Consider the following 25,055-nt stretch of genomic DNA (forward strand, 5'->3'; position numbering starts at 1 on the left):
GGTTGTGCTTTAACTTAAATGACCAAATTAATATGGACTGCTATTTACTTAGGATGTTCTATATGAACCTCATGGTAACCACAAACCCAAACCTTATGATACACAAAAAATAAAGAGAAAGAAAGTCAAATAAACACTATACTCATCAAACAGAAAGAGAACAAGAAAGGAAGAACTACAAAAACAACCAGAAAACAAATTTTTAAAATGGCAATAAGTACCTAATTATCAATAATTACTTTAAATGTAAATGGCCTAAATGCTCCAATCAAAAGACGGAGTGGCAGAATGGATTTAAAAAAAAGCCAGACCCATCTATATGCCCCTACCCAAGACTCACCTCAGACCTAAGAGCATACAGACTGACAGTGATGGGATGGAAAAACATTCACCACACAGATGGAAGCAAACAACAACAACAAAAAGAGCTGATGTAGCAATACTTTTACCAGACAAATTAGACTTTAAAACAAAAACTAACAGGAAACATAGAAGGACATTACATGATGATAAAGGGATAAATCCAACAACAGGATATAACAATTACAAATATCTACACAGCTAACACTAGAGCACCTAAACACATAAAGCAAACAGAAACAGACATAAAAGGAGAAATTGATGGTAATACAATAATAGCAGGGGCCTTTCACACTCCACTTACATCAATGGATAGATCATCCAGACAGACAATCAATAACGAAACAATGCCTTTGAATGACACATTGGACCAAATGGACTTAACATATATATAGAACATTCCATCCAAAAACAACAGAATACATATTCTTTGTGAGTGCAAATGGAACATTCTCCAGAATAGATCACATATTAGACCATAAAACAAGCCTCAATAAATTTAAGATTGAAATCATACCATACATCTTTTCCAACCACAAGAGTATGAAACTAGAAATCAATCACAGGAAAAAAAAAAACTGGAAAAAACACAAACATGTGGAGACTAAACAACCAACCAATGTGTCAATGAAGTAATAAAAAAATATATGGGGACAGATGACGATGAAAACACAATGGTCCACAATCTCTGGGACACAGAGAAAGCAGTTCTAAGAGTGAAGTATATAGCAATCAGGCCTACCTCAAGAAACAAGAAAAAAAAAAAATCTAATCTTATACCTAAAGGAACTCGAAAAAGAAGAACAAACAAAGCCCAAGGTGAGTAGAGGAAAGGAAATAAAAATCAGAGCAGAAATAAGTGAAATAAAGATGAAAAAAGTAATGGGGGGGGAAATCAACGAAACCAAGAGCTGGTTCTTTGAAAAGACAAAATTGACACCCTTATCCAGACTCAAGAAAAAAAAGAGAAAGGACCCAAATAAAATGTAAAATGAAAGGGAAGTAACAACCACTAAAAATAATAAATGAATTCAACCGGGGCGCCTGGGTGGCTCAGTTGGTTGAGCGACTGCCTTCGGCTCAGGTCATGGTCCTGGAGTCCCGGGATCGGGTCCCACATTGGGCTCCCTGCTCGGCGGGGAGTCTGCTTCTCCCTCTGACCCTCCTCCCTCTCATGCTGTCTCTCGTTCTCTCTCTCTCAAATAAATAAATAAAATCTTTAAAAAAAAAAAAATAAATGAATTCAACCTTGAGATGTTCACAGATGGGAGTTTTATGGATCAAGGACAAGGAAGAGCTAGATGCAGTGGTGACCCCTCAGCTATTAGCTGCTGCTGGTTGATTGCCCAAGAGAACAGCTGGGCCGATCAAGCCACCATGTTCGCAGCCCATACAAAGACTCCAAAACCCGCTAACTAAATATCAACCCCAATATTCCTGGAAGGATGGGAGGACCTCAGAAGAGCTAAGGAATGGGGATTTAAACACTGTGCTGCCCCTAAAGCCAACTGGAAATATAATGAATCTTTATCCCAGAATAATTTATGGAAGAAATGATTCCCGTGTTCATCAATGCACCCATTACAGGTGAGACGCTGCTGTTTGGTGGTCCCACAAGAATCCACAGGTTCCCTACACTCTGTTAGCAAGGAAAACGTTGAAAAGAACACTGCTTGGACCACAAGCTTCTGATGGACCTGAAACTACTACTTAGGGGAGAGGTTGTCTGATGAAATTGGTAAGTACAACAAGCTACTTGGTTACAACCAACCTCCCCTAAAGGCCCTAGATAAAATACAACACAAGAACTCACAAATCGCGATACTGTAGAATGTTGGGTTTCAACCTGGAACTAAGGAATATTTCTGAACGGGTGCAGAAATGTTCCATTCCTCCAACCCTGATCTTCACTGGGAAGTAACTAGAGCAGTTATGAAGCTGAATTTGGGGAAGCATTTCTAAAATGTCAGAAGGTTTTAAAGCACAGGCCTAAATAAGATTATAGATCGTTGCAAGACCTAGTTATGTTTTTAGCCAAGGTGGCAATAAGATTCTAAAGGCAAAGGCAGAGGGTTATATAGTTAACAAGACTTAGCTCTTTTAATATTGAGAAGATTCAACTTTAATAGAAACAGTTTTTCTAGGCAGATGAAAGATAAAGAAAAACCTTTGTTTACAACTTAGACCAATGATCTAAGAAAACTCATTTCAACAGGGAGAAAAACCAAACTCCAGTCTTATATCCGTGTACTTCTGATATTAAAACTCATGCATTCCAACAAGATGAATTAAAAAAAGCTTATGCAGTCTCTCTTTCCCTTCCTGTCATCTCCCATGTTGATATATGATGTTCTGATCAGAATCTCCATCAGGAATGAAGGGCTCTCAGCTGTAGGAATGCTGCCAACAGTCCTCAACTCTCAGAGGCCATCAGGAATTGCCTTGACTGAAGACAGCTGCCTTGCCAAGGTCATGCTTTCTTCCCAGCTGGTAACATCCAATGACTGTTATAAAAGTCCCGGGCCTCTTGCCCTCATTTGGGATGGTTCTGAAGGGTAATCCTACTCTGGAACTCCTCAGAGAATCACTTAAGGCTTCTGTTGATATTTTATCACTGCCCGAACATCTGCCTGATCTGCTCTCTTATTTACCCTTCTCTTCCCCAAGCGTTGATCACTCCCAAATAAACTTTTTTTTTTTAAGTACATACTAGTCTCTGTAATCTTCATCAGTCCTGACCATGCACAAAATTCCTTTCCAAAGATTCCCTTTTACAGCCTTCTACAACTTTCCTCTTTACATCCGAGTTTGTCCTAAGTGTTCCCTCTTTGAACAACCATTTTTCCTTTCCTTGCAAAGTGTTGTTTCCCTATTATTTCCAATAGTCTTAATTACATTTATTAACATTATTTACATTTATTTGTTCTTAGATTACCCATAAATCTTCATTAGGCAAAGTACTAAGGGTTTTCTCTGAAACAAAAACAAATGGACAAACAAATTAGAAACAAACTCAAATACAAAGAACTGGAAAATACCATATGCTTTTTCTTTTCGGACAAATTTTGTAATAGAGAGAACATGAACCTGCCTGACTTCCAGTAAACACAGGTAGAAAAGAAACTCTACATCTAATGCTGACAACTCTAAAGACAGGTCCATTTTAATAAAACCAACAACCTGAAATTAGCTTTAATACCAAACATTTTCCCAGATCACATAAACTTGAAAAATGTTTGGGTTAGTTACCATTTTTCTGAGTTTTAGAATGCCCAATTATTACAAGTGTTCGCCTTTAAGCCAACTAAATGAAATTTAGCAATACCATCCAGAGATAGAGAAAACAGCTCACATTTACAACATACATGGACGCACATACAAATACACAAACAAGATGCAAACAAAATCTTAAAGGCCCAATTTCCAAATATCATCTTTTTACAAAACAAATCCATTGCAAGATGAGATTATAATTTATAGATCCATTAATTGGTCATTTTTCTTAGGTGTCTAACAAATATTGTGGCCAAGCCGTGTTGCAAAAAAAAAAAAAAAAATTACCCAATTTTAGAGAATACAACCCAAAGGGCTGCATATGGGGATCAAATGGTCATTTCCCATATCCCAATTAGAACACGGCTAGTTTTGTTCAAAGATACCAAAAGTTGCAACAACAAACAAACCAAATGAAGTCCTGGGTATCTCTGTGAGCATCGGTTCCTTCCCAAAAGCCAGAGCTTCACCGAATGAACCAAACAGAAGAAATAAGGTCAAGTGCCATTGCACATGAAGGACTCACCAAGAGACGTCCATCCAAACCAAGCCCCCAAACTAGTTCTTTGCCGCAGGAGTTATATTTGGTGCCGAAGGTTGGTGGTACCCAGGTGGGGTGGGGCCCCTGTGATCGTCCCTGGGACCAAGAGCCTAGGCAGCCGCTTGGACGATCACCAGACTTCCCTTACTGGCTGGGGCCTGAATGAACCATGAGCAAGGAGCTCCTAGCTGGTTCACCAACTTTGTACCCAAACCCAAGTTTGTGTGTCTGATGCACAGCTAAGATAATCACTGAGACATCGAGTAAGCGGTGAGGAAAGGGCTTATCTGAGAGGCGACCAGATGAGGAGGCCAACGGACAAGCCTCAACTCTACCTCCCCCCAGAGGAGAGTCAGAGTCAGGGAAAAATTAAAAGCAAATAAAAGGGGCCTGGGTAAAAAGTTGCAGCTGTGCTTATTAGTCCCATTAACCCTTTGGTTACCACCTTCAGCAACATAAAGTAAGTTGTTGACGCAATTCATCAGCTTCTGTTTGTTACAAGCTTCCTTCTTCCTAGGCCAAAGGAATGCCTTTTAAACTAAAATAACCCACTGACCTCCCCGACTCAGGCAGGGTGTGAATGACGGGTGCTACAAACTTTTAGGCTGATATATATATATATATATATGTATATATATACTACTCTACATCCATCTGAAGAATGAATTGTTCATGCATTCAACAAATATTGTCTGGTCTGTGCCAGGTGTGGTCTTGGGTGTAGGAGGTCCGATGCTGACAGGGCACATAGGATCCCCACCCTGTTGGAGGTGCAGCCTCATAGGCCCAAGGAGGGCGGCACAGGGGGATTAGAGATGATAGAGCCAGGACATCTGAGGCAAAATGGGAAGTTCGATGTTTTGGAGCAACGACCCAATCCTTCAGACCATGGGGTCACTCTTTTTGCTTTAAGTGTTGTAAGTCGGGGCACCTGGGTGGCTCAGTTGGTTGAGCGTCAGCCTTCAGCTCAGGTCATGATCTCAGGGTTCTGGGATCCAGCCCCACTCAGCGGGGAGCCTGCTTCTCCCTCTCCCTCTGCTGCTCCCCCTGCTTGTACTCTCTGTCTCTGTCAAATAAATAAATAAAATCTTTAAAAAAAAAATGTTGTAAGCCCACAAAATACACTTCCTGGAAGCAGGCGTAAGTGACGAGTTTGTCATCCACCCTGTTCTCTGCCCCAGTGGGGCGGGTAATTGGGCGGTGATTACAATCCACTGCACGTGGTACTGCTCTGACCCAGACCAGTTAACGCTGTCTAGTTCGGGGCTCCACACGGGAGGCAAAATGACAAACTATGAAGAAATAAGATATATGAGGAAAGCTTAAAATAACAAGACAGAAGGGCTTTGCTGGTGTTATTAAATAAGAGCCCTCAGACCTTCAACGTGTAAACAACAGGTGTTAGGCCAAGAAGCTTTTCTGTGGATGCGAGTCCAAAAGTATTTGAAATAGTTCCCTACAACAAAAAGGAAGAATCATTACCATTATCAGCAATATTGTGTTGATGCTTCAGTAGAACGAACACACAAGCAGAATAAAGAGCACTGTCAGGGCTGGGCACACAAATACGCCTGGAGGCCGAGACTCGGATTTCAGTTCCAGTTCGTAAAGTATTTCCAAGTTGGATATTTCCAAGTTTGGATGTGAGGAGAAAGAAAAAGAGGTCCCCTGAGGCCACATGCAGAGGAAGGGCTGTAGACACAGACAGACTAACATTCTGCTTCCTGCTTTTGATTTGATTTGATTCTTTGAAAAAAACAGATCTCAGAATTGCTGATGCACGGGCCCGCCCGATGCCAGAGGACGTGGGCTTTGCAAAGATTCTGTAATTTCTGTCTCTTTGTAATTATACGTGCTGTTGTACAGAGTAAGAAAAACAGAACCTAGAGGTGGGTTTCCTGAGTCCCACAGCCACAACCTTATCCCTGCCAAGGAAAGCACGGTCCCTTGAAAGTCAGAAATAACCCATCAATTGATATTTATTTTCTACTACATGCCTGACCGCGGGCAAGGTGCTTTCTCATAAGCTTGACCTGGGTGAGAAGCTGGGATAAGGGATATGGCCAAACTTAGGGATCCAACAGGGGCTAATGGAGATCACATGCTCACCCCACGACCTGATCTGAGCATTTTCATAGACATTCTGAGTCTTTTCCTCATAGAAAACAGAAGAAGCTGCCTCCTCTTTTCTTCCCTGTTCCCGTTTGTTCAAGCGTTTCTCATGTGTCCTAATAACCATAGATTTCATTTTCCACCCACCCACACTCCTTGCTCCTCCCAGTTCGGTCCGGGGAGAACTCATAAATGTCATTGGTCACAAAGCCACTCTCCATGCTCGCCAGAGTCACGAATCCACTTTCGGAGGGGTTCACAGCTATATTGTCATAGTCACAAGACATGTCATCGGGAGCGACTTCGCCCGAACACACTCGGAATGAAATGTTCTTCAGGTCTGGCCGGGTCTCAGCTAAATCGGCTTCACTTTGTTTTCGGATGATGTTGTAAACCTCTAGGTCTGGGCTGTCCCCGTGGTGAGGAGAGGGCCAGAGGGTGTGCTGCTCCTTTGTGCTGGGGTCTGGCTGCTCCCGTTTCCTAGGAGGAAAGAAAACTGGGGCTGAGTATTTTAGATGGGGGGGATTGAGAATATCCCCGTGTCTCCCACTCGGGCAGGAGGAAGTCATCCTGGGCAATCACTACACTGCACTTCTCACCTGTGGAAACATCCGGGTCAGGGCTCCGGGGTGAGGTAGGGTACCAAAACAGGAAAGTGATTGCCTATCTACCATTCACTGCTGCCCCAGCATAGAACAGAGGTGGTTGTCCTGGGATCCCCAGAGCTCCCAGAGCATCCATGGATAGAATTGGATGGGGAAAAAATATCACATTTTAAAAAAACTCATCTCCAAGGGAAAGTTAGCCTGTCCTTCCGTTCTAAACGTAGGCAATAAATCAGAGTAGAATTAGTAATATCTTTGACTTGATCACCAACAGAATCACGGATATTTTCATATCACATCACAGTTATCATAGATGCCTTAAAATATTCTACACTCATCTCTACTTCAAAATTATGCTAATTATACCTACCACTAAATAAAGAAGCATTAATAAAGAAACACGTGTATTACCGAATCACATTCATGTTCTGGAAATATTTTGCTAAATGGTTATATCAGTACAATTGCTTCCCTTGCAATCCAATATATTTTATTTTATATATTTAGAGATATTGTTCTGAGAAGGGATCCATAGGCTTTACCCAGCTGCTATAGAGGTCTGTGGCACAAAAAGGTTAAAAACCCTTGAGATAGACTCCAGCTTCAGAGTCACAGTTCACAAATCCTGGTGAGGTGCTAAATAGACTACAAAATGGAAACAAACAAACAAACAAAAACAAAAAAAACGGCAGAGTAAGTAGTTGGGAAATATATTACTAATTTTTATTTTTTATTTATTTTATTTTATTTTTTTTTAAGATTTTATTTATTTGTGAGAGAGAGAATGAGAGACAGAGAGCATGAGAGGGAGGAGGGTCAGAGGGAGAAGCAGATTCCCTGCCGAGCAGGGAGCCCGATGCGGGACTCGATCCAGGGACTCCAGGATCATGACCTGAGCCGAAGGCAGTCGCTTAACCAACTGAGCCACCCAGGCGCCCCTATATTACTAATTTTTAAATTGAATTCTATTTTTAGATCAAAATTAATTAACTAATAAAAAGGATCATAGTAAGAGCTAACATTTTTGAGTGCTTACTATATGCCCATTCTGCATGAATTAACTGTTTTAATTCTTCTAGTAATCCTATAAGGAAGATATTATTAAATGAAGCAGGTTCTACTGTTGACCCTTGAACAATGAGGGGATTACAGGTACCAAGCCCCCGTGCAGTTGAAAATCTGCATGTAACTTTGACCCCAAACTGAAGCACTCATGGCCTGCTGCTGACTGGAAGGCTAACACATATTTTGCATGTTATACGTATTATATGCTGTATGTATCCTCACAATAAAGTAAGTGAGAGAAAAGAAAATGTTATTAAGAAAGTCATAAAGAAGAGCAAAGACATTTACAGTCCTGTACTGTATTTATTGAAAAATACCCAAAACATGTATAAGTGGACCCACACAGTTCAAACCCATGTTGTTCCAGGGTCAACTGTGCATTGAAATCTTACTAATTCACCATAAAATGGTCACCAAAGGGAGTCGAATCTTAAACTGAAACTCAGTTTTCCTGTTGTAAAATGGGCAGACCAGCCTTCTTCTATGTATGGCATGATGCTGGGGAATAAAAAGGCAACTGAGAAGAGCTACGGGAACCTCAAAAATGGTGGCACACGATTCATAAATAGAGATGCTGTAGGCCACTTCGTGTAGCTATTTTGTAGCAATCTATAATTGTATATTCAATTAAAAGCAAAGTCAACTAAAAGGCTTTAGCTATTTCATTTTGAATAAAGGGATTCTGTTTCAGATGTTTGCCAGAAGGCTTTGGGACAGTCATTTTTCAATGGCTCACTATTTACTCCTTCACCCCACTAACAAACATTTTTGGAGAGAGAGCATACATTCACGAAGGCACTTTGCTGAGCGATGTGTGGCTACCAAGGAGGTGAATACCCGTTTCACCCCTCAAGTCATTCGAAATCTTTCACACACAAAAATCAAAGACTATAAGATCACTTTCTTAATCACAACTAAGCACAAATGCTTAGTACTTCTGAATGTCCAGAGGCCATCAGAGAATTTACTCTCAAATCTGCAATGGTAATTCTCTTGGAGCACTGTGGCTTTTCAGGAAGCAAACAGCGCAATGTCCGAGTCTCCAAGAGTCCAGAAGATACACAGGTTTACAAAATGAAGGTTTTACTTGCCTCCTTCTATAGATGCAAACCCAAAACACTACCGTGATGACCACAAGGAGAAGGACGGTGCTGGGGATCAGAATGTAAGCAAGATTCAAGGCAGCTTCTGGAAAAAAACAAAGCAAAACGTATTATTATCAGCATTAATGATGTTTTTATGAACTTCAGAACAGGCTTCAAAAGGCATAATCAACACAGAGCATTGCAAAGAGCGTCTTCCCGGAAGGAGATATGTATAGTTAGCTGGTTAGCAAAGCCTTCTAGTTTCAGTGAGTGAGCATTTTCTACCTGTCCTATGTCCCTAAGTAATAGAGGAAAGAAGTTTACATGTTGGAGTTTCTTACAAAATATCAGAAGGGCACTGTTTTAATCACATTTTTTTTCTCCAGAGGAAAGAGATTCTCTTTTCTTGCCTTGCTCTCCCTTAACAAAGCAGCTGCTTGGGCAGTGTTGGTATCTTCGGCTCTACGGACAGAAATGGTAGTTCCCAAGGTGGGGTCGGGAAGAGAGAGGGAGGGAGAGGGAAGCAAGTCTCAGTGCTATTATTAGGAAAGAGAAGGTCACATGAAGCACATGAATCAGATTGTAACCTTCCCAACAATTCTGACTAAAACTAATTGGATCCAGTTGGGGCCAAGAGCAGTGACTGTGGAGGGCATTCAGAGGCCTGCTATCCTGACCTTTCCTGTCCATTAAGACTGAGAACCAAAGAATTTTCTGTCATGGGCCTTTAGGAAGAATCAAGGACTGGCAACTGACCCCTGTCTTACTCCCACTGGTCCAAAGTTCCCAACCTTCTAGAAGCTGTTGCTTTGTTTTCCTGTGAGACTGCAAACCTGACAACCACACACACACACAAAAAGGGTCCAAAACAAAACCCACTTTAAATGCCACCACGATAACAATGAGCAATGAAAACGCCACCCATCTCTACACAGCACTTTGTACTTTTTTCAAAGCATTTTCAACACGTTTTATCTGTTGTATAATAAAAAAAATTTGACTGGCTTTTGTCCTCGGTTCCTGGAAGAGAGACTCTAAATCTTTGGAATTTCTCGGGTAATAGGAGTAACTCTGTTATTCATGAGTCCCTCAGACCACGTCAGAGTTTATGCAGATGAGATGTCACAGGAGGGGGATGGGTGGGGTCTCAGGATGGTTGAGGGGGGCCCTAGAGATTGAGTTCAATTATATGGCCAATGACCAAATCAATCATGCCTATGTAATAACACCTCAATAAAGTCTCTGCGCACCAAAGTTCAATGGAGCTTTCTGGTTGGTAAACCAGATGTGCCAGGAGGGTGATTATGCATCCTGATATGGGACCTTCCTGGACCTTACCCAGTCTATTTCCTCAGCTGGCTGCTCCTGATTTGGATCCTTTACAATAAAATGCAGTCCTAAGTATAGTGTTTTCCTGAATTCTGTGAGCCATTTTGTGAGTTATCAAAACTGAGAGGGTCGTGGGCATCCTCTGGATTTGTAGCCAGTTTATCAGAAGTGGGAGTGGCCTGGGGACCCCTGAACTTGTGATTGATGTCTGCAGGGAGGGCAGACTTGTGGGGGACGGAGCCCTTCACCTGTGGGATCTGCCCTAAGTTGGGGTGGCTGGTGTCAGAACTGAAATGCAGTATTACAATATCCTATTTCATTTCAGGGGCACGGTGATGCTCTCAGACAGATGAGAAATGCAGCATTACTTCCGTGATGCAAAAGAGGACACTACAGCACAGAGAAATGGTGTGCTTTTTTAATGGCCAGTGACACAAACCCAGATCTCCCTCTTAACATTCAAGGTGAGAGGCTCGAGGTTGAAATTCCATTAGCACTCCAATTTATCACCCCATTTTCTTTGATCCTTTATGATTTGAACTGTAAAATGTTTTTGCCCATCTCCTTTATTTTTTTCCACAAGTGAATATCAAGCACGGACATCATGCATTCCACATCCTGCCTTCTGCTCCTGCAGGACCCCACTCCCACCCCACGACTGCTGGGTATTGTCCCCCCCCCACATCCTCATGCAGGCATTTCACCTCCTGGCCAGTCTACTCTCCCCAGGCGCTTCCCTGACCAACCCCAGCACCGTAGGCGCTTTCTGCAAAGTCTCAGATGCCCTGTCTAGTTTGTTTTTTAAGTAGCTGAGAAAAGAACAAAGTAGAAAATATAACCTTGGGTAATTTGTGATCAAGAGAGTCCCATCATCTATTTTCCCCAGGAGAGTTCTGTCCATACCGTCATTTCCTTTAAATGTCTCTCTGGCATCTTCTTTCCCCGTGTCTTCCGGAAGCATGGGTGTTGCTGGCCCTGTTCCTTCATCTGGAAACAGACACATGGAGTTGAGAACCGGGGGAAGGCCTCACAATCCATAGTCTCTGAGGTCCCACCAGGTTGTAGGGGGGATGCCAAAAAGCAGTAGCAATTTGACTGAGGCCATTTATAAACATAGAAAAGTAAAGGGTTGAATTTGCTGGCCTACAGGTTTAATTGTCTTCATCTTCCTGATGAGAGTTTTGCTGCCAAGAATCCTGTACTGAAACAGACAGCAGGTGGCTGGTGTCAAGGCATACAGAATTGCAGAGGTGCCAAAGGGCAGGGCCGATGACTCACTTCTAGGACCATAAATGAGCCGCGTGGCTCACTTCTTGTCTCATTAGATTGAATTATTCCCTTCATACTGTCAATAATGACAAGTCATTTCCCAAACTGAATTTGTGGTTGTTGCTTTTCAGCTTTGGGAGAAATGGGCAATACCAGAGAGAGAGATTAATGAACTACTTGACAGGGCTGGGTGTGGCATACACCTCTCTAAATAGTCTGACTTCACACCAGCCCTCTTCCTGTGGGAAAATCTGGTCTAAAGAACACATGGTTCTAAACCCATAAAAGGGGCCTGGGAAACAGCCCAAATTAACCCAAATCTCAAAAGATAGGCTTACCTCCAGGCTTTGTAGAAGGAGCTGTTGGTTTCTCTGTGGCAGAAAGAAACAAATATGAAAATAGTAACTAAATTTCCATGCCATCTGGATGAAATTGGCCAGATCATGGCATCCACTTATTTACTCATTCAGTCATCTGATAAACTTTATTTAGTGTTACTAGATGCCAAGATCTGGGTTAGTAAGTCAAAGAAATTTTGCAGCAAGACTAGCCTTCCCCCAGCTTTACCTGGGTATTTTTTTAAAAAGTATTTTAAGATTTTAGGGGCGCCTGAGTGGCTCAATTGGTTGATCGGCTGCCTTCAGCTCAGGTCATGATCCCGGAGTCCTGGGATTGAGCCCCACGTCGGGGTCCCTGCTCGGTGGGGATTCTGCTTCTCCCTCTCTCTCTGCCTGCTGCTCTGCCTATTTGTGCTCTCTGTCTCTCTCTGTCAAAGAAATAAATAAAATCTTTAAAAAAAAGTATTTTAAAATTTTAAATGCGGGAATTTCCAAATATACACAAAAACAGAAGGAGTGGTAGAATGAACCCCCATGTACCATCACTCAGCTTCAACCCTTATCAACATATGGCTAATCTAGTTTCAAAAGTAATCCCTACCCCTTCCCAGCTACACTCAGGCCTGGATTATTTTAAAGCAATCAAAGACATTTTAACAATTCCCGCTGGGGATGTTTTAGAGAGTAACAAACACTGATCTCCCAGGAGTGGACGTGATTGTGGTTGGGGGCAGGGAAGCAGACCGCCGCTAGCCCCAAGGCAGACACTGGTGATCTAGAACCCAAGTCCTTTTAAATATCTCAAAGAGCCTCAGGAAAATCAGGCTGCACAAATAATCTACATTGAATGTTTTTACCTTAGGCTGGGAGTGTGTCCCCCTAAGGTCTGGTAGTAAATCTCTCATGCTCATCAGGTGCTCTGGGATTCATAGGGATGGGGTCCTTAAAGGGCATGACTTTGGAATTCACAGTCCTAAGGCCAGGATGCCAAGGCTATTCTGAAGCTTCTGAAGGAAACTTTTAATCCTCTTCCCATGAGAGAGAGAGAGAGAGAGAGAGAGAGAGTGTGTGTGTGCATGTGAACGCAAGTACACAAAAGTGATGCAAATCTATTTATTTATTTTTAAAAGCCCCACCTATAGAGTGCCTTCTATATGATAGAAACATCATCATGTTCTAAGTGTTTTATAAAAACAAACACGATTTACCCTGCTAACAGCCTTATGAGGTAGTTGCTATTATTCTGGTCATTTTGTACGCCATGTATCCGAGGTACCGGGAGATTAAATAACTTGTCTAAATCTCACAGCTAGTGAGTAGCTGAGCTGGAATTTGCACCAAATAAATTCAAGTGAAAATTAAAATTGCGAGGAGACAAAAACTGTGCTAGGTAGTGGTGATACAATAGCAAATGAGAACAGTTCCAGCTCTCTCTGGCTCTTAGACTCTACAGATGGCCATAACATATGGAAATACAGGATAATATTAACAAATAGTAATTTTGCGGTATTACATTATAATACGTAGTATATTCAATAACATGACATGACCTATTCATTTTCTTGTCCCTCCATGGTTCAATCCACTGTGCAGAAGTGCATTAAACACGGCACATTAATGCAGCATTTCCATCAGTCCCTGCAAAGCATCTGTGATACGTTGCCTCAGCTGATTTGTCTTTGATTTTCACTGAAGACATCTACGCCTTTAGCAGACCCTAGAAGTAAGCAAGGGTTCAGGTCTGGCTAGCATGCACCTACTCTACGTGGTCATGTTGTCAAGTCCAGTTTTAGACGTTATATATGCTATTATCTGGCATAATAGATGGTGGGCCATCCTGTTGGAACTGCACTGGATGACCCTCCCCCTCACCCATCAAGTGCAGGGATTAACTGGTCAAACATGTATGTCTTTAGACCTTACACCAGCCATGTAGTGAAAGGGACAAACTTATAAACAGGCAGTTAAAGTACTGTGTGTGTGAGGTGCTAAAATCCTCCTAGGAGGAAAACCTAACTTGCTTTTGAGGGGCCCCTGGAAGGTTTCCCAAAAGAAATTTTTTTAACTTCTTATTTTGAAAAATTCCAGATTTATGAAAATTTGCTAAAAGAGTACGAAGAGTGCCCATATATCCTCACCCAAATGTCACGATTTTATCAGATTTCATTTATTTATTCTGTCTCTCTCTATCTCTCTATATTTATGTCTATGGATCTATATTTTTAATTATATCTATGTATATACCCACATACGTACGAAAAACACATACAGACACATGTGTAACTTTTTTTCTGAGAATAAGTTGCAGACATGGTTACTCTTTACTTCTAATCACTTCAGTATGTTTTTAAAAAGTTGGGGGGGGGCAGCCTCTTATGTAACCACAGTAGAGTGATCAGAACCAAGAAATCAACATTGATAGTCTATTACCTAATCTACAGACCTTATTCAAATTCTGCCAATCGTCCTAATACTGCCCTTTATAGAAAACCATCATCATTGTCCAGGTTCAAATCCACAATCACCTGTTGCACTTAGCTGTGTTATGAGAAAAGATGATGTTCAGCGTAAACCCCAAAGGTGAGAATGAGTTGTCTGAGAAAGGGTAGGAATGTTCCAAGCACAGGGAACAGCAGTTAAGAGCTCTTGGGCAACTTCACAGAGCACACAGGGTAAGGATGAAGGAGGGGGTGGGGAAAACACCTTGTAGCAGCAAAAATCACAGCAAAAACATAGTTAAATTCAAACAATTTTAGGACTACTTAGTCTTTAACTAGATATAACTACCAAGTCATTCTATTCTCGCCAGGAAACGGTGCAGGACTTGGACCTATCAGATGGCTTCGGGGATCTGAGAAACTTCAGGGACAGATCAAAATTCAATTCACTTCAAGTTTAGATCTAAGTCAGTTAGGAGGGAGGAGTTTGGGAACCCCCAGCAGAGTGAGACTGCAGGCTTGTAGCCAATTCAAAACACTTAACAGATCTAGAAGCAAATGCCAGTTGAATTTACAAGGCATAGCTAGAGGGTGGTTTAAGCCTGCTCCTCAAGGTGATGCCAGTGAAATCAGGGTACTCCATCATCTACCTCCACTGGTCGTTATGCTATCTCCTTAAAGCCCCGGAAGATCATGTCATGTGGCTGTTAGAAGACCCAGGAACAATGGCCAGCTCCCTTTCAAATTTCTTCTTTTTTCCAAGTTCCTACAGTCAACCTCACATGTGGAAAGAATAAGAACTTGTGATTGTCCACTTAGAGGGATTTTTGTTCCTCATGCTTCTCATAATTCTCGCTTTGTCATACATAAATTAGACCCTTTCTTGTCTTCATCCCTTCTCTTGGCATCAGACACTCCCCTCCCTGGCTAGGAGTACTCCTCAGTGAGGAACTGTCACTGCATTCGCCAGTGTTTAACATGGCTAGCATTTGCAACAAGCTTTCCCAGAGACCATGTAACAAATTCTGGGAACTAGCAGCTGCTTATGAAGTAGGAGAGGAAGTTGAGAATTCAGCCATGTAACTTGGGAAGGGATTCATTACCATCGGAATATTTGCAAACGAAATTGTTCTTCATGTTGCATCGGTCATCATTCCACTGGAACGTGTAGGGGCCCCCGATGCCAGCAGGTGCGGACGGCTGATGGTACATGACCACGCAGACCTCGCTGCCACACGAAGGCTCATCCACATACCAGTTCCTGTAGGGAAGGGGTCAACAATGGAGACCACTGGAGGAGGAAACCCCAAGACTTCAAAACCTTTGTTTGCCCATCAAGTTCCGTTGAGCCACGAACTTAGGATTCTGCTTCGGAAGACAATACAGAGAGAGGCAGGAATTGGAGTCCTGCCAATAAGTGGAACCATGTGCTTTCTCATGTGGACATCGAGATCAATCATCTGACATTTACCACAACCTCTTTGTAGGGAGGAATATATTACCATATGATATCTGCAAAGTAATTATGAGAAAAAGCAGCTAGCAGGGCCAGTCCGGATGATCTTATTTCTTCCTTGCTTTTTGCTAACTGGCTTCTGTTTCTCTTTGTTTTAGAAATCAGATGCACTGAGAAGAGGCATGGCTTATCTCAGCCAGAGCTTGCCCTGCTCAAATCTCTCTGTGCTTTTCAACCGTCACAACTGCCTTTCTAGCCCCGGGAAGTAAATGGAAAATGCAAGCATCTGAGCAAGACTTTCCAGAATGTAGAAGCTGTCAAAGCAGGTGAGGGGGTGGGGACAAGAGCAGAAGGCCCACATAGTCTTTTTCAGTTCTTAAGTTGTTTCCACTTCGTCAGGCAGATGAGCCCCTCCTTCTGCCTCTGTGGCCAGACTTCTTGTCTTTGTCTTCCTTGCCCTGGATGGGGTGCATTAGTAGCCTGAGCTCCACTATCCAGTGATACTTGGAATTAAATGGTGGTACCACCCAGTTGGATATAATGATGCCAGGGTAAGGCCTTGGAGTCCATAGAGGGTCTAAATGCTGTGAGCACTCACTGCACACATTGACTCGAGGCTGGGCTTCATAGTCTGCGTGGTTACGGTTACCCACCTTAGTTGCTTCCTTCTGAGACCCAGATCTTGCCCTGATGCTCAGATTATTTAGCTGGGTCCTGCTGCTCTGCCTAGATCTTGTCAGAGCCCCTTCTTAGGAGGCAGCTGAGAGACAGGTCCCCTTGTAGCACCTCAGTATGGCTCTGCTTGGGTGCTGTGTGACCATCCACCAAAGAGAAGATCCTTTGCTGCACCCGCTGGGTTGAACTTGCCTGGACAATAACTGAACTTGCAACACTGCTTGGATGCTGTGCCTGGACAGCTGGGGGCCCTGACTTAGGCTGGGCTCTGACCCATTATTTACCTCCAGCCCATTTTCCAACCCAGGTGGTGGACCTCCTACCTTGACTTGCCTTGATCTCTTCCCCAATGACCTTATGGCTTTATGTTATTTCATTTCACAGATGATAGAATGGATGGAATCTTATGCCTGGCACCTAGTTCGTGGACTCAAGCCAGCTCTCAGGCTTGGAACTCACTGATAGAAGAGGAGGCCAGGTTCTCAGGAGGAAGGACCCTGCAACACCACAGTTGTGCACATGGTAATAATTTTTCCTCTTCTCCCAAAGGGACCTATGGCCACTTAGTAGAGTATCCATGCACTGGGGGAAGGGGAATATCCAAATATAATAAGAACTGTTGGGCACAGGATGCAAGGTGACATTGATATTCGAAGACTTGAAATGTCATCAAGGCTACCCATTAGAGTAGGGGCATATTGAGGCCAGGTAGTAAATGGGAGTTCTGCCCCAGGACCATCTCATGGTGGGACCCATCCAGTGGTCATTTCCCCAGTCCCCAGACACATGGCTTGAACAGCCATATCTGGTAGTTGGTATAGTCCCACATTAGTTCTTTAGCCTATGAGATAAGAGCTACAATAGTGGACTAGGTCAAGTGCAAGTTTCTGAAGCTGCACTCTTCCCCACCCTCTCCAAAGTAATAAATAAAAAACCAATATCTTATCCAGGGGAAGATGACAGAAAATACTACCACCCTTGAAGAGCTAGAGAATGCCGGGGGCGGGGTAGTCTCCATCATGTCTCTAGTTAGTTCACTGGTCTGGCTCCTGCAAAAACCGGGCAGATCGTGAAGGATGATACTAGAGTAGCATAAACACAGCTAAGTAGACGTTACAGCCGCTGTGCCATGTGCGGTATCTTTGCTAGAGCAGGTTAACAGGCCCCTGGCTACTTAATGTGCAGATCCGGCGAACACAGTATTTTCCAACAGAATGAGAATCAGAAACAGTTTGCATTCATTTGGAATGGACAACAGTATACATTTATGGTCTTGCCTCAGGCCTATACTAATTTTCAAACTCTCTGTCATAATGTGGTATGAGGAGACCTGGACTACCTAGACATCTTGCAGAAAATCACACTGGTCTGCTATATTTCTGACATGCTATTGAACCAGGTAAGCTAAGTAAGACACTCATGCGTCCAGGGGTTAGAGATGTCGGTTTCTAGTGATCTAGGGAATGCCAGAACATCCCTTTCATATTAAAGGACAAATATTGCATCTTGAAGCATCTTACAGTAATGTGAAGAAGGATGCATAGCACCTAGTAGGCCTGTCTGGGTTCTAGAGGCAACCTATTTCACACTTGGGGATACTGCTCTGGCCCATATAGCAGTTGACATGAAGGACAGCCAGCTTTGAGTGAGGTCCAGAGCTGAAAAGGACCCTGAAGCAGGTTCTAGGCTGTGGTATAAGCAGATCTGCCAGTTGGGCCGTATGATCTAGGAGATCCTATTAGTAGAGGTATCAGTGATGGGAAAAATAATGCCATAGAGAATTTGTGGCAAGCCCCAATGATGGAATCGCAATGTAGACCCCTAGGATTCTACAGCAAGGTCATGTCATCTGTAGCTGAGAAATAATCACCTTTTGCAGAACAACTCCTGGCTTGCCACTAGGCAAGAAGCACCAAGAGACTGTGCGATCCAGCTTGCCCATCGTGAGTGCGGTACTGTCAGACCCACCCGGTCCCCGGCTGGGCAGGCCCAGAAGCGATCCATTCTAAGATGGAAGAGGTAGATCCAGGACCAAAGAGCACTGGATGAGCAGACAGAGCAAACCGCCATGGCATCTCCCACTGTCATTCCAAGGCCTCTCCCTCAGTTTACACCTATCCCTGCATAAGGGAATCAATCCCTTATGACTGGCTGACAGAGGCTGCCCGAGTTCGGTTCATGGACAGGTCAGCCAAGGATGGGAGTACAGCTCCACTGGACAGCAACTGCACTCTGACTGCACTCAGAGTTGGCCTTGAAAGATCAAGGGGTAAGAGGACATCTTCCCCATGGCTGCAGCTTAGATGGTATGCCTAGTTAACTGCCTCGCATGGAACGAGAAGTTCCCGGAGGTTAGAATACATAAGGACTCAGGGGTAAAGCAAGAGCTTGGCCAGCTGATCAGGAGTCTAAAAGGAGAAAGAGAAGAAGATTGGGGATGGGGAACTCTTGGATAGAGTGATGTGATGTGAATAGACGTATGGGAACAGGCAGAAAGTATGAGGATCTATCACATGTTAAACCCACCAGAAGGCATCTAGCCTAGAAGAGGCACTGAAGGGCCAGGGAGACAAAACGACTCAGCCAGTGGATGGCAGCCAGCCTGTGGTCAGTCGCCCAGTGCTCGCACAACAGATACGTACTAGGGTACTGTGGTGGCAGGGAGGGAGCCCATGCATGGGCTCAACAGTATCCATTTCCACTCACCGAGGCTGATCTAGCTCCGGCCAAACATCTAACCTGCCAGCAACAGAGAACAAAGCTAAATCCCTGAAGGAACACCGACCTTAGGACACCAACCTGGCATTTGGTAGCAAGTTGACTACATTGGACTCCTTCCATTCTGCAAGGGGCAACGGTTCACCTTGACAGGAATAGACATAGAGTCTGGGTATGGATTTGCCTTTCCCCTCTCAGGGCCTCAGTCAGCACCACTATCCATTATTGGATCTACTGGCACAGAACCCCAAACAACACCTCATCAGTCCAAGGGACCTACTTTATAGCAGAGGAGGTGTGGAGTAGGCTGGTCGCCAGGGGTTTACTAGTCATGTCACATGTTGCACCATCTGGAAGTTGCTAGTCTGACAGAATGATGGAAAAATTTGTTGACAACATAGCCGAAGAACTAGCTTAGAGGGAATACTTTGCAAGGAGGCAGCATTATCCTCCAAGACTCAGTGCACGCTTTGAATCAATGACCTTTGTATCATCCCGTGTCCCCAAGAGTAAGAATACAGGGGTCTGGGAGCCACTGTGTGGAAACAGGGGTAGCCTGGCTTACCATCAATAGTAGTGACCCACTTGGGGAATTTGTGCTTCTTGTCTCTGCAATGCTGGGCTCTGTAAGTTTTAGATGTCCCATTACCCAAAGGCAAAATACTTGCACCAGAAGATATAGGAAAAGTCTTATTAAACTCTTGAGTGATGGTTGCCACTTGGGCACTCTGGGATCCTTGTGTCCAGAGACCAACAGGCAAGAAGAGCAGTGATTATCTTTGTAGGAGGTAACTGGCCCTAATCACAGGAGGAGGGAACTATGCTGTCACCCATTTGGGGTAGGAAGAAATATGTTTGGCCTCCAGGTTATCTACTTGGGTTCCTGTGGGTCCTCACATACCCCATTTCGATGGTATATGGAAAAGTGCAATCACTCCAGCCTGAGAAGTGCAAACTGACTGGGGCCTCACATTCCTCAGGGCTGAGGTCTGGGTGCTGCCACAAGGTCAGCCACTGAGGCTCCCTGAGCAGACAGTGAGGGGACTCTAGACTGAATAGTAGAGGAGGGAGGTCAGTGAGTATCAGCTGGGGCCCTGGGACAAGCTAGAGTGGTGAGGAGTGAAGTTCATCCTACTAACTTTCCTTTTTTTTTTTTAAAACTAGAGATGGGGGCACAGAGGGAGGGGGAGAGAGAGAATCCTAAGCAGGCTCCATGCCCAGATAAAGCCTCACACAGGGCTTGATCTCAGAATTCTGAGATCAAGACCTGAGCTGAAATTAAGAGTGGGATGCTTAACTGACTGAGCCACTAGGGCGCCCCACTAACTTTCCTTTTTAAAGTTTCTTCCAGGAAGAGAAGCCCATGAGAACCCTGGAGGGGCCACCCCTGGCACGTAGATGGAAGATGTGGATCTGATTAGCATAATGGGTAGACTCTGACAGATGCTGATCTGCTGTCTTCAAGGTAATGGGTAAAAAACATATATTTTAATCTGCATTCTTCTGATTGATAATGAGTTTAAACTCTTTTTTTTTTTTATGTGAGCATTTACCAGTTAGATTTTCCATTTTTCAGCTGCTCAGGTCTTTTGCCTCTTTATCTTTCTAAGTTTATTGACTTACATAAGCTTTTAGTGTCTTAATGACTCAAACTCTTTATCGTAAAAAGATAATTTCTCCGTAATTTGTTACATTTTCCCAGTCTTATGTCTGCCTTTTAACTTTGATATCTTTTGATATTTGTCCATGTCACTGCATTTCTTAGGGAGGGACAATGGCAATGCCATGGTGCCAGGGTGGGGTGTGAAATGAGTGAGTCCTGATGCTGTGGGTTTAGGAGGGTCCTCCAAAATGTAGGCTTCCTTAAGTCCCCCTTTGGCCCATCCAGGCCCACTCCCTGTCTGAGTCTTAGCTCCACAGACCTTCAATCTCTCATTGGGGTTCTAATCCAAAAGGTTGGATAGCCAGAACCCCTGACTTCAAACATCACGTGCTGCTAAAACAATGCTTCTGGGCCACATCTACCTGGACAGAGCTCTTGGGACATGAGGTGGGCACGGATCCAGGCTGACTGACCACCTTCACCTCCCTGCTTTGGCCAGTGCTATCCTCTCTGGGCTCTGCCTGGCTGGGCCTTCTCCTCTTACCTCCTGACCGGGTACTGTGGATTCAGCCTCCCTCCTTTTTGAGTCACGTCAAGTGAGTGAGCTGCTGCGGGTTCTCCACACTTACCTGAATGTTGCGGTGCTGCCATCCGTCCACGCATAAAGGTCCCGGCAGGCTGTGCTATTGCTTTGCTTCTCCTCACGCCTCCTGAGCCCAATCCAGAAATCACCATCAGACGCCAAGAGGTTTTCAATGAACTTTTCTATCAGTCTCTGTTCATCCTCAGACTCAATGCTGACTAGCTGGCCCCCATCCCTCCTGCAGGCTGTGTTGGCTTCCTCAAAGTTCAGTCTTCGAGAAGCATCGTGGAAGTAAATGACTTTATAACAAGGCCTCTGTGTCCCGCCCCGGCAGACTGGCTGCCCTGGAGGAAAAAAAAAAAAGCCAAACTATTTCAGTACTCCCCAAAGTATCCCAGGGCAGGGATGCTCGGCGGCATGGCCATGAAGCTCCCCCCAGGCAGGAATCCTGATTACTCATCCGTGGACTGTATGATGTCATTTAGCTTCTCAGAGCATGTGAATACCCCTTCCGGCACTGGAGATGCAGTGATTTAAACTGATGCGTGTATTGTGTAGGGACTCCGTATTTTGTTTGGGTTCCATTACAGGTCTTGAAAAGCAGACATTTTTGACTATCCTTTAAAAGAGAGGTAGCTGAAGATTTATGGTTCTGCTTAAAGCCACACACATAGAACACTTCCACCTCATCAGCAAGTCTCAGGGGACAGTGTGGTTTATAGGCAGCTTTCTTTGTTTGGTGCTTCCTTCAGGTAAGAGACATGTTCTGAAGTTGGGGGTGGGCTCCTCCATCCTGGAACCCTCTGCCTGGATAGTAGGACTGAGATTTTGCCCAGGCTGTGGTGTAAGCAGAAGCTAAGAGCATCAGGTCTATGGGGTCTTCTGCTATTATCGATCTTGCCTAAAGACACAGATAAGGTTTACTGAACTCTCACCATGGGGCATGAACTATGCTAAGGGCTTCTACATTTATATCTATATGTTCTCTCCTTGAACTCTCATAGTAATTCCCTGATGTAGCTCTTGCTTATGCCCCATTTTACAGAGGAGAAAACTGAGGCTCAGAGAAATTAAGTAACTTGGCTAAGGTCACACAGCTATCAGTGCTACTTTATAACAAGGCCTCTGTGTCCCTCCCCGGCACGTGGTTCTGATTACAGAGTCAAGCCCCTAACCGTTGAACTACGCTGCCCAGTTCCCACTCCGCCTCAGTTTTGGGCTGCTTTGGGAGCTTACGTAACGTGTCTTATCGGACTAGCACTGGAAGGGCTGAATACCATCTCAGTCAAATGGATGGGATTCTATTGAGGAGGGACAAATTGTTCACTGGTACATACCCCTCCCCCCCCAGCTGGCATCTGGGTGAAACCTCGCTGCGTGCAAACTCCGTTCCATCAACATGTATTGCGTATACACTCTGTGCCCGGCACTGTGCTAGGAGCTGGGAATACAGAAACCACAACGCCAGTTCCTAGCCTGCAGAAGCACAGAGCATATACTTCTGGACCCAAATGTACAAGTGAAAACCAAATTTCAACAACGGAAGTCCCCTGCAAGGCAAGAGCCAGATTGTGGGCTGTGGGTGTGAACTGCTGCCGCAGAGAAAGGGATGAAGGATTTTGGTTTGGGAACCTCTTCCCAGCCCTCAAGGAATGTTCTCGTTTTCCCGTTTTCCATGGCCTGCAGCGCTGACTTGTTTTGCAGCCTTGCAGGGACCCAGAGAGCATTCATCATTCCCAACACTGACCAGAATCCGGGGCAAAGGCTACACACAGTTAACTGCATTTTCAGTGCTAAATGGGAACAGAGCGCATGCAGACAATCCAGGAGATTCCTGTGAAGTCTTGTTTCTACTGCTCCCTTTATCACTTTTGTAAGGAAATTCTCGATAAGCAACAAGTTAGAAGAGTTTTGTGTCTTCTCCCTTTCTCTGCTATTCTTCTGCTATTGCTAGAACTCTAACAGGACTGGCCCATCAGCAAATTAGGAGGCCTCAAAACGCAAGACATTTTCACTACAGCGTTGTTCCAGAGAGAAAGAGGGGCGCTGGCCAGGGAGGCTGTCGCTGGCATGCTGCCTGGGGAGAAGCCTGGGCCAGCCCTGCTATTGTGATTCCTTCAAGGGGGATCCAAATGAGGCAGCAGAAGGAAAGTGAGCTCCAGGTACCTTCAGTCTGGCCATGGGCATAACATAAGGTGGAGCTGAATTTACTGGCAGTCCCCTTTTTTCTACTGTTGGTTTATCAAGGGAAAACATGACACCTTAAACGGGTTTCCTGTATGGTCCAGCCTGGCCACACATGGCAAGTCAGCGGGTGAGTGCCAGAGAGCGCCAGAGCTGGAAGGATGCCTGAGGCGCATCTGGTTCCCCTGCCTTCAGGAAGTGTCTTTCTCTTCTTATTTGCAGGAAGGGGAAGGGCGGGGGCTTCTGTTCCCCACGACCTAGGACAAAGCCCATGCAGCCCTAATCCGGGCAGCTTAATTCAGGTGCACCCCTCCTTCTGCCGCCTCGCAGCCCACCCCCATCCCAAAACACACTTTAGATCCTTTCCATCAGCTCTGAAAGCCGGGATAACGGAGTGGATGTTGTCATTCTCCGCTACCCCCTTGGCCAATCTGTCTGCGCCCCGAAGACCTGAGAAAGAGGCACGGACATCCTTTCCCCGACATGCAGAACAAATAGAAGAGGCAAGAAGCCAGAGCACTGTACCTCCTCTGAGGTCCAAGTCCGAGGCTGCAGTGACACGACAGGAGGAAGGAAGCGGAGAGTCATTCCCCTGAGTCAGGCGGGGCTTGTCCCGAGCTAACTAGGCTTCTTTCTCGATCTCTAAGCGCTCTGGTTCCAGAGCTGGATCCCGCCATCCTCCCCCCAGAAGAGCCCGGGAGTAACAGGCTGCGTTCCCACCGCACAGCCGATCCAGAACCCCCGCCGTACCCGCGGTCTCCGGGCACAGGAGACCTCCCCCGTGGGCTGGAGGAGACTTGGCGAGCCCGCCCCTGCGCCGGGGTCCAGGCAACTGTTGCGCCGCACTCAGTGGGGCGGGCCGAGGTGGGCGCCTCCCGGGGCGGATTTGCCCACTGCCTCACCTAGCCTACGCCCCCCAACGCCCAGAACTCTGGAGAGGGAACAGACTTTGAGTGTGCCAGGATAGGCAGCGACCCGCGCTGCCGTTAGCCGCGGGGCGACGGACCCCTACAAGCAGGGGGCGCAGGAGGGCTGGGTCCGCTAGCGGACACGAGGACGCCTCTCGCCTCCGCAGGGGGCCAGAGAAGAGGTGCGGCGGCCTGGACGACGGCCCGCAGCAGCTGGGGTGCGGTGGGTGCATCTGCGGAGCCCGACCGGGAACCGGCCCCCGCCCCAGCGCGCTCACTCACCGCTTAGCAGGCGACCGGCGGCACCCCGGGGCCCCGCCAGCAGCGCGGCCAACAGCATGGCCTGCAGCGCGAGTCCCGGCTGCATGGCCCCGGCTCGGGCGCGCCCTCGGACACCGCGGCGCCGCGGCGCTGGAGCGGCCGGACCCGTAGCGGCGTGCGCAGCAAATGCAAAGGCGGCAGCAGCATCTCCCGAGGACCAACGGACGGGGCACCCGGTGGAGGCGGGGAGGG

General features: G+C 45.3%; 1 protein-coding gene across 2 annotated transcripts; it reads right to left on the reverse strand.

Moving 5' to 3' along the window:
* Positions 1 to 2,458: 2,458 nt before the first annotated feature.
* On the reverse strand, positions 2,459 to 25,050 carry LAYN (layilin). 2 transcript variants are annotated; one of them, XM_036106858.2, is made up of 8 exons: positions 24,825 to 25,050; positions 24,160 to 24,183; positions 21,497 to 21,794; positions 15,519 to 15,676; positions 11,978 to 12,010; positions 11,274 to 11,357; positions 9,048 to 9,144; positions 2,459 to 6,766 (listed from the first exon to the last, which is right to left on the reverse strand). In XM_036106858.2, exons 1-8 carry the CDS (start codon positions 24,907 to 24,909, stop codon positions 6,403 to 6,405), a joined length of 1,143 nt encoding a protein of 380 aa, XP_035962751.2. In that variant the 5' UTR covers positions 24,910 to 25,050; the 3' UTR covers positions 2,459 to 6,402. The 2 variants fall into 2 exon arrangements, with proteins under 2 accessions (XP_035962751.2, XP_035962752.2); XM_036106859.2 differs by lacking the exon at positions 24,160 to 24,183 and having other exon boundaries at positions 24,825 to 25,048.
* Between the last annotated feature and the right edge of the window lie 5 nt (positions 25,051 to 25,055).

The sequence above is a fragment of the Halichoerus grypus genome, chromosome 11 (assembly GCF_964656455.1).
Source record: "Halichoerus grypus chromosome 11, mHalGry1.hap1.1, whole genome shotgun sequence".
Taxonomy (NCBI): Eukaryota; Metazoa; Chordata; class Mammalia; order Carnivora; family Phocidae; genus Halichoerus; species Halichoerus grypus.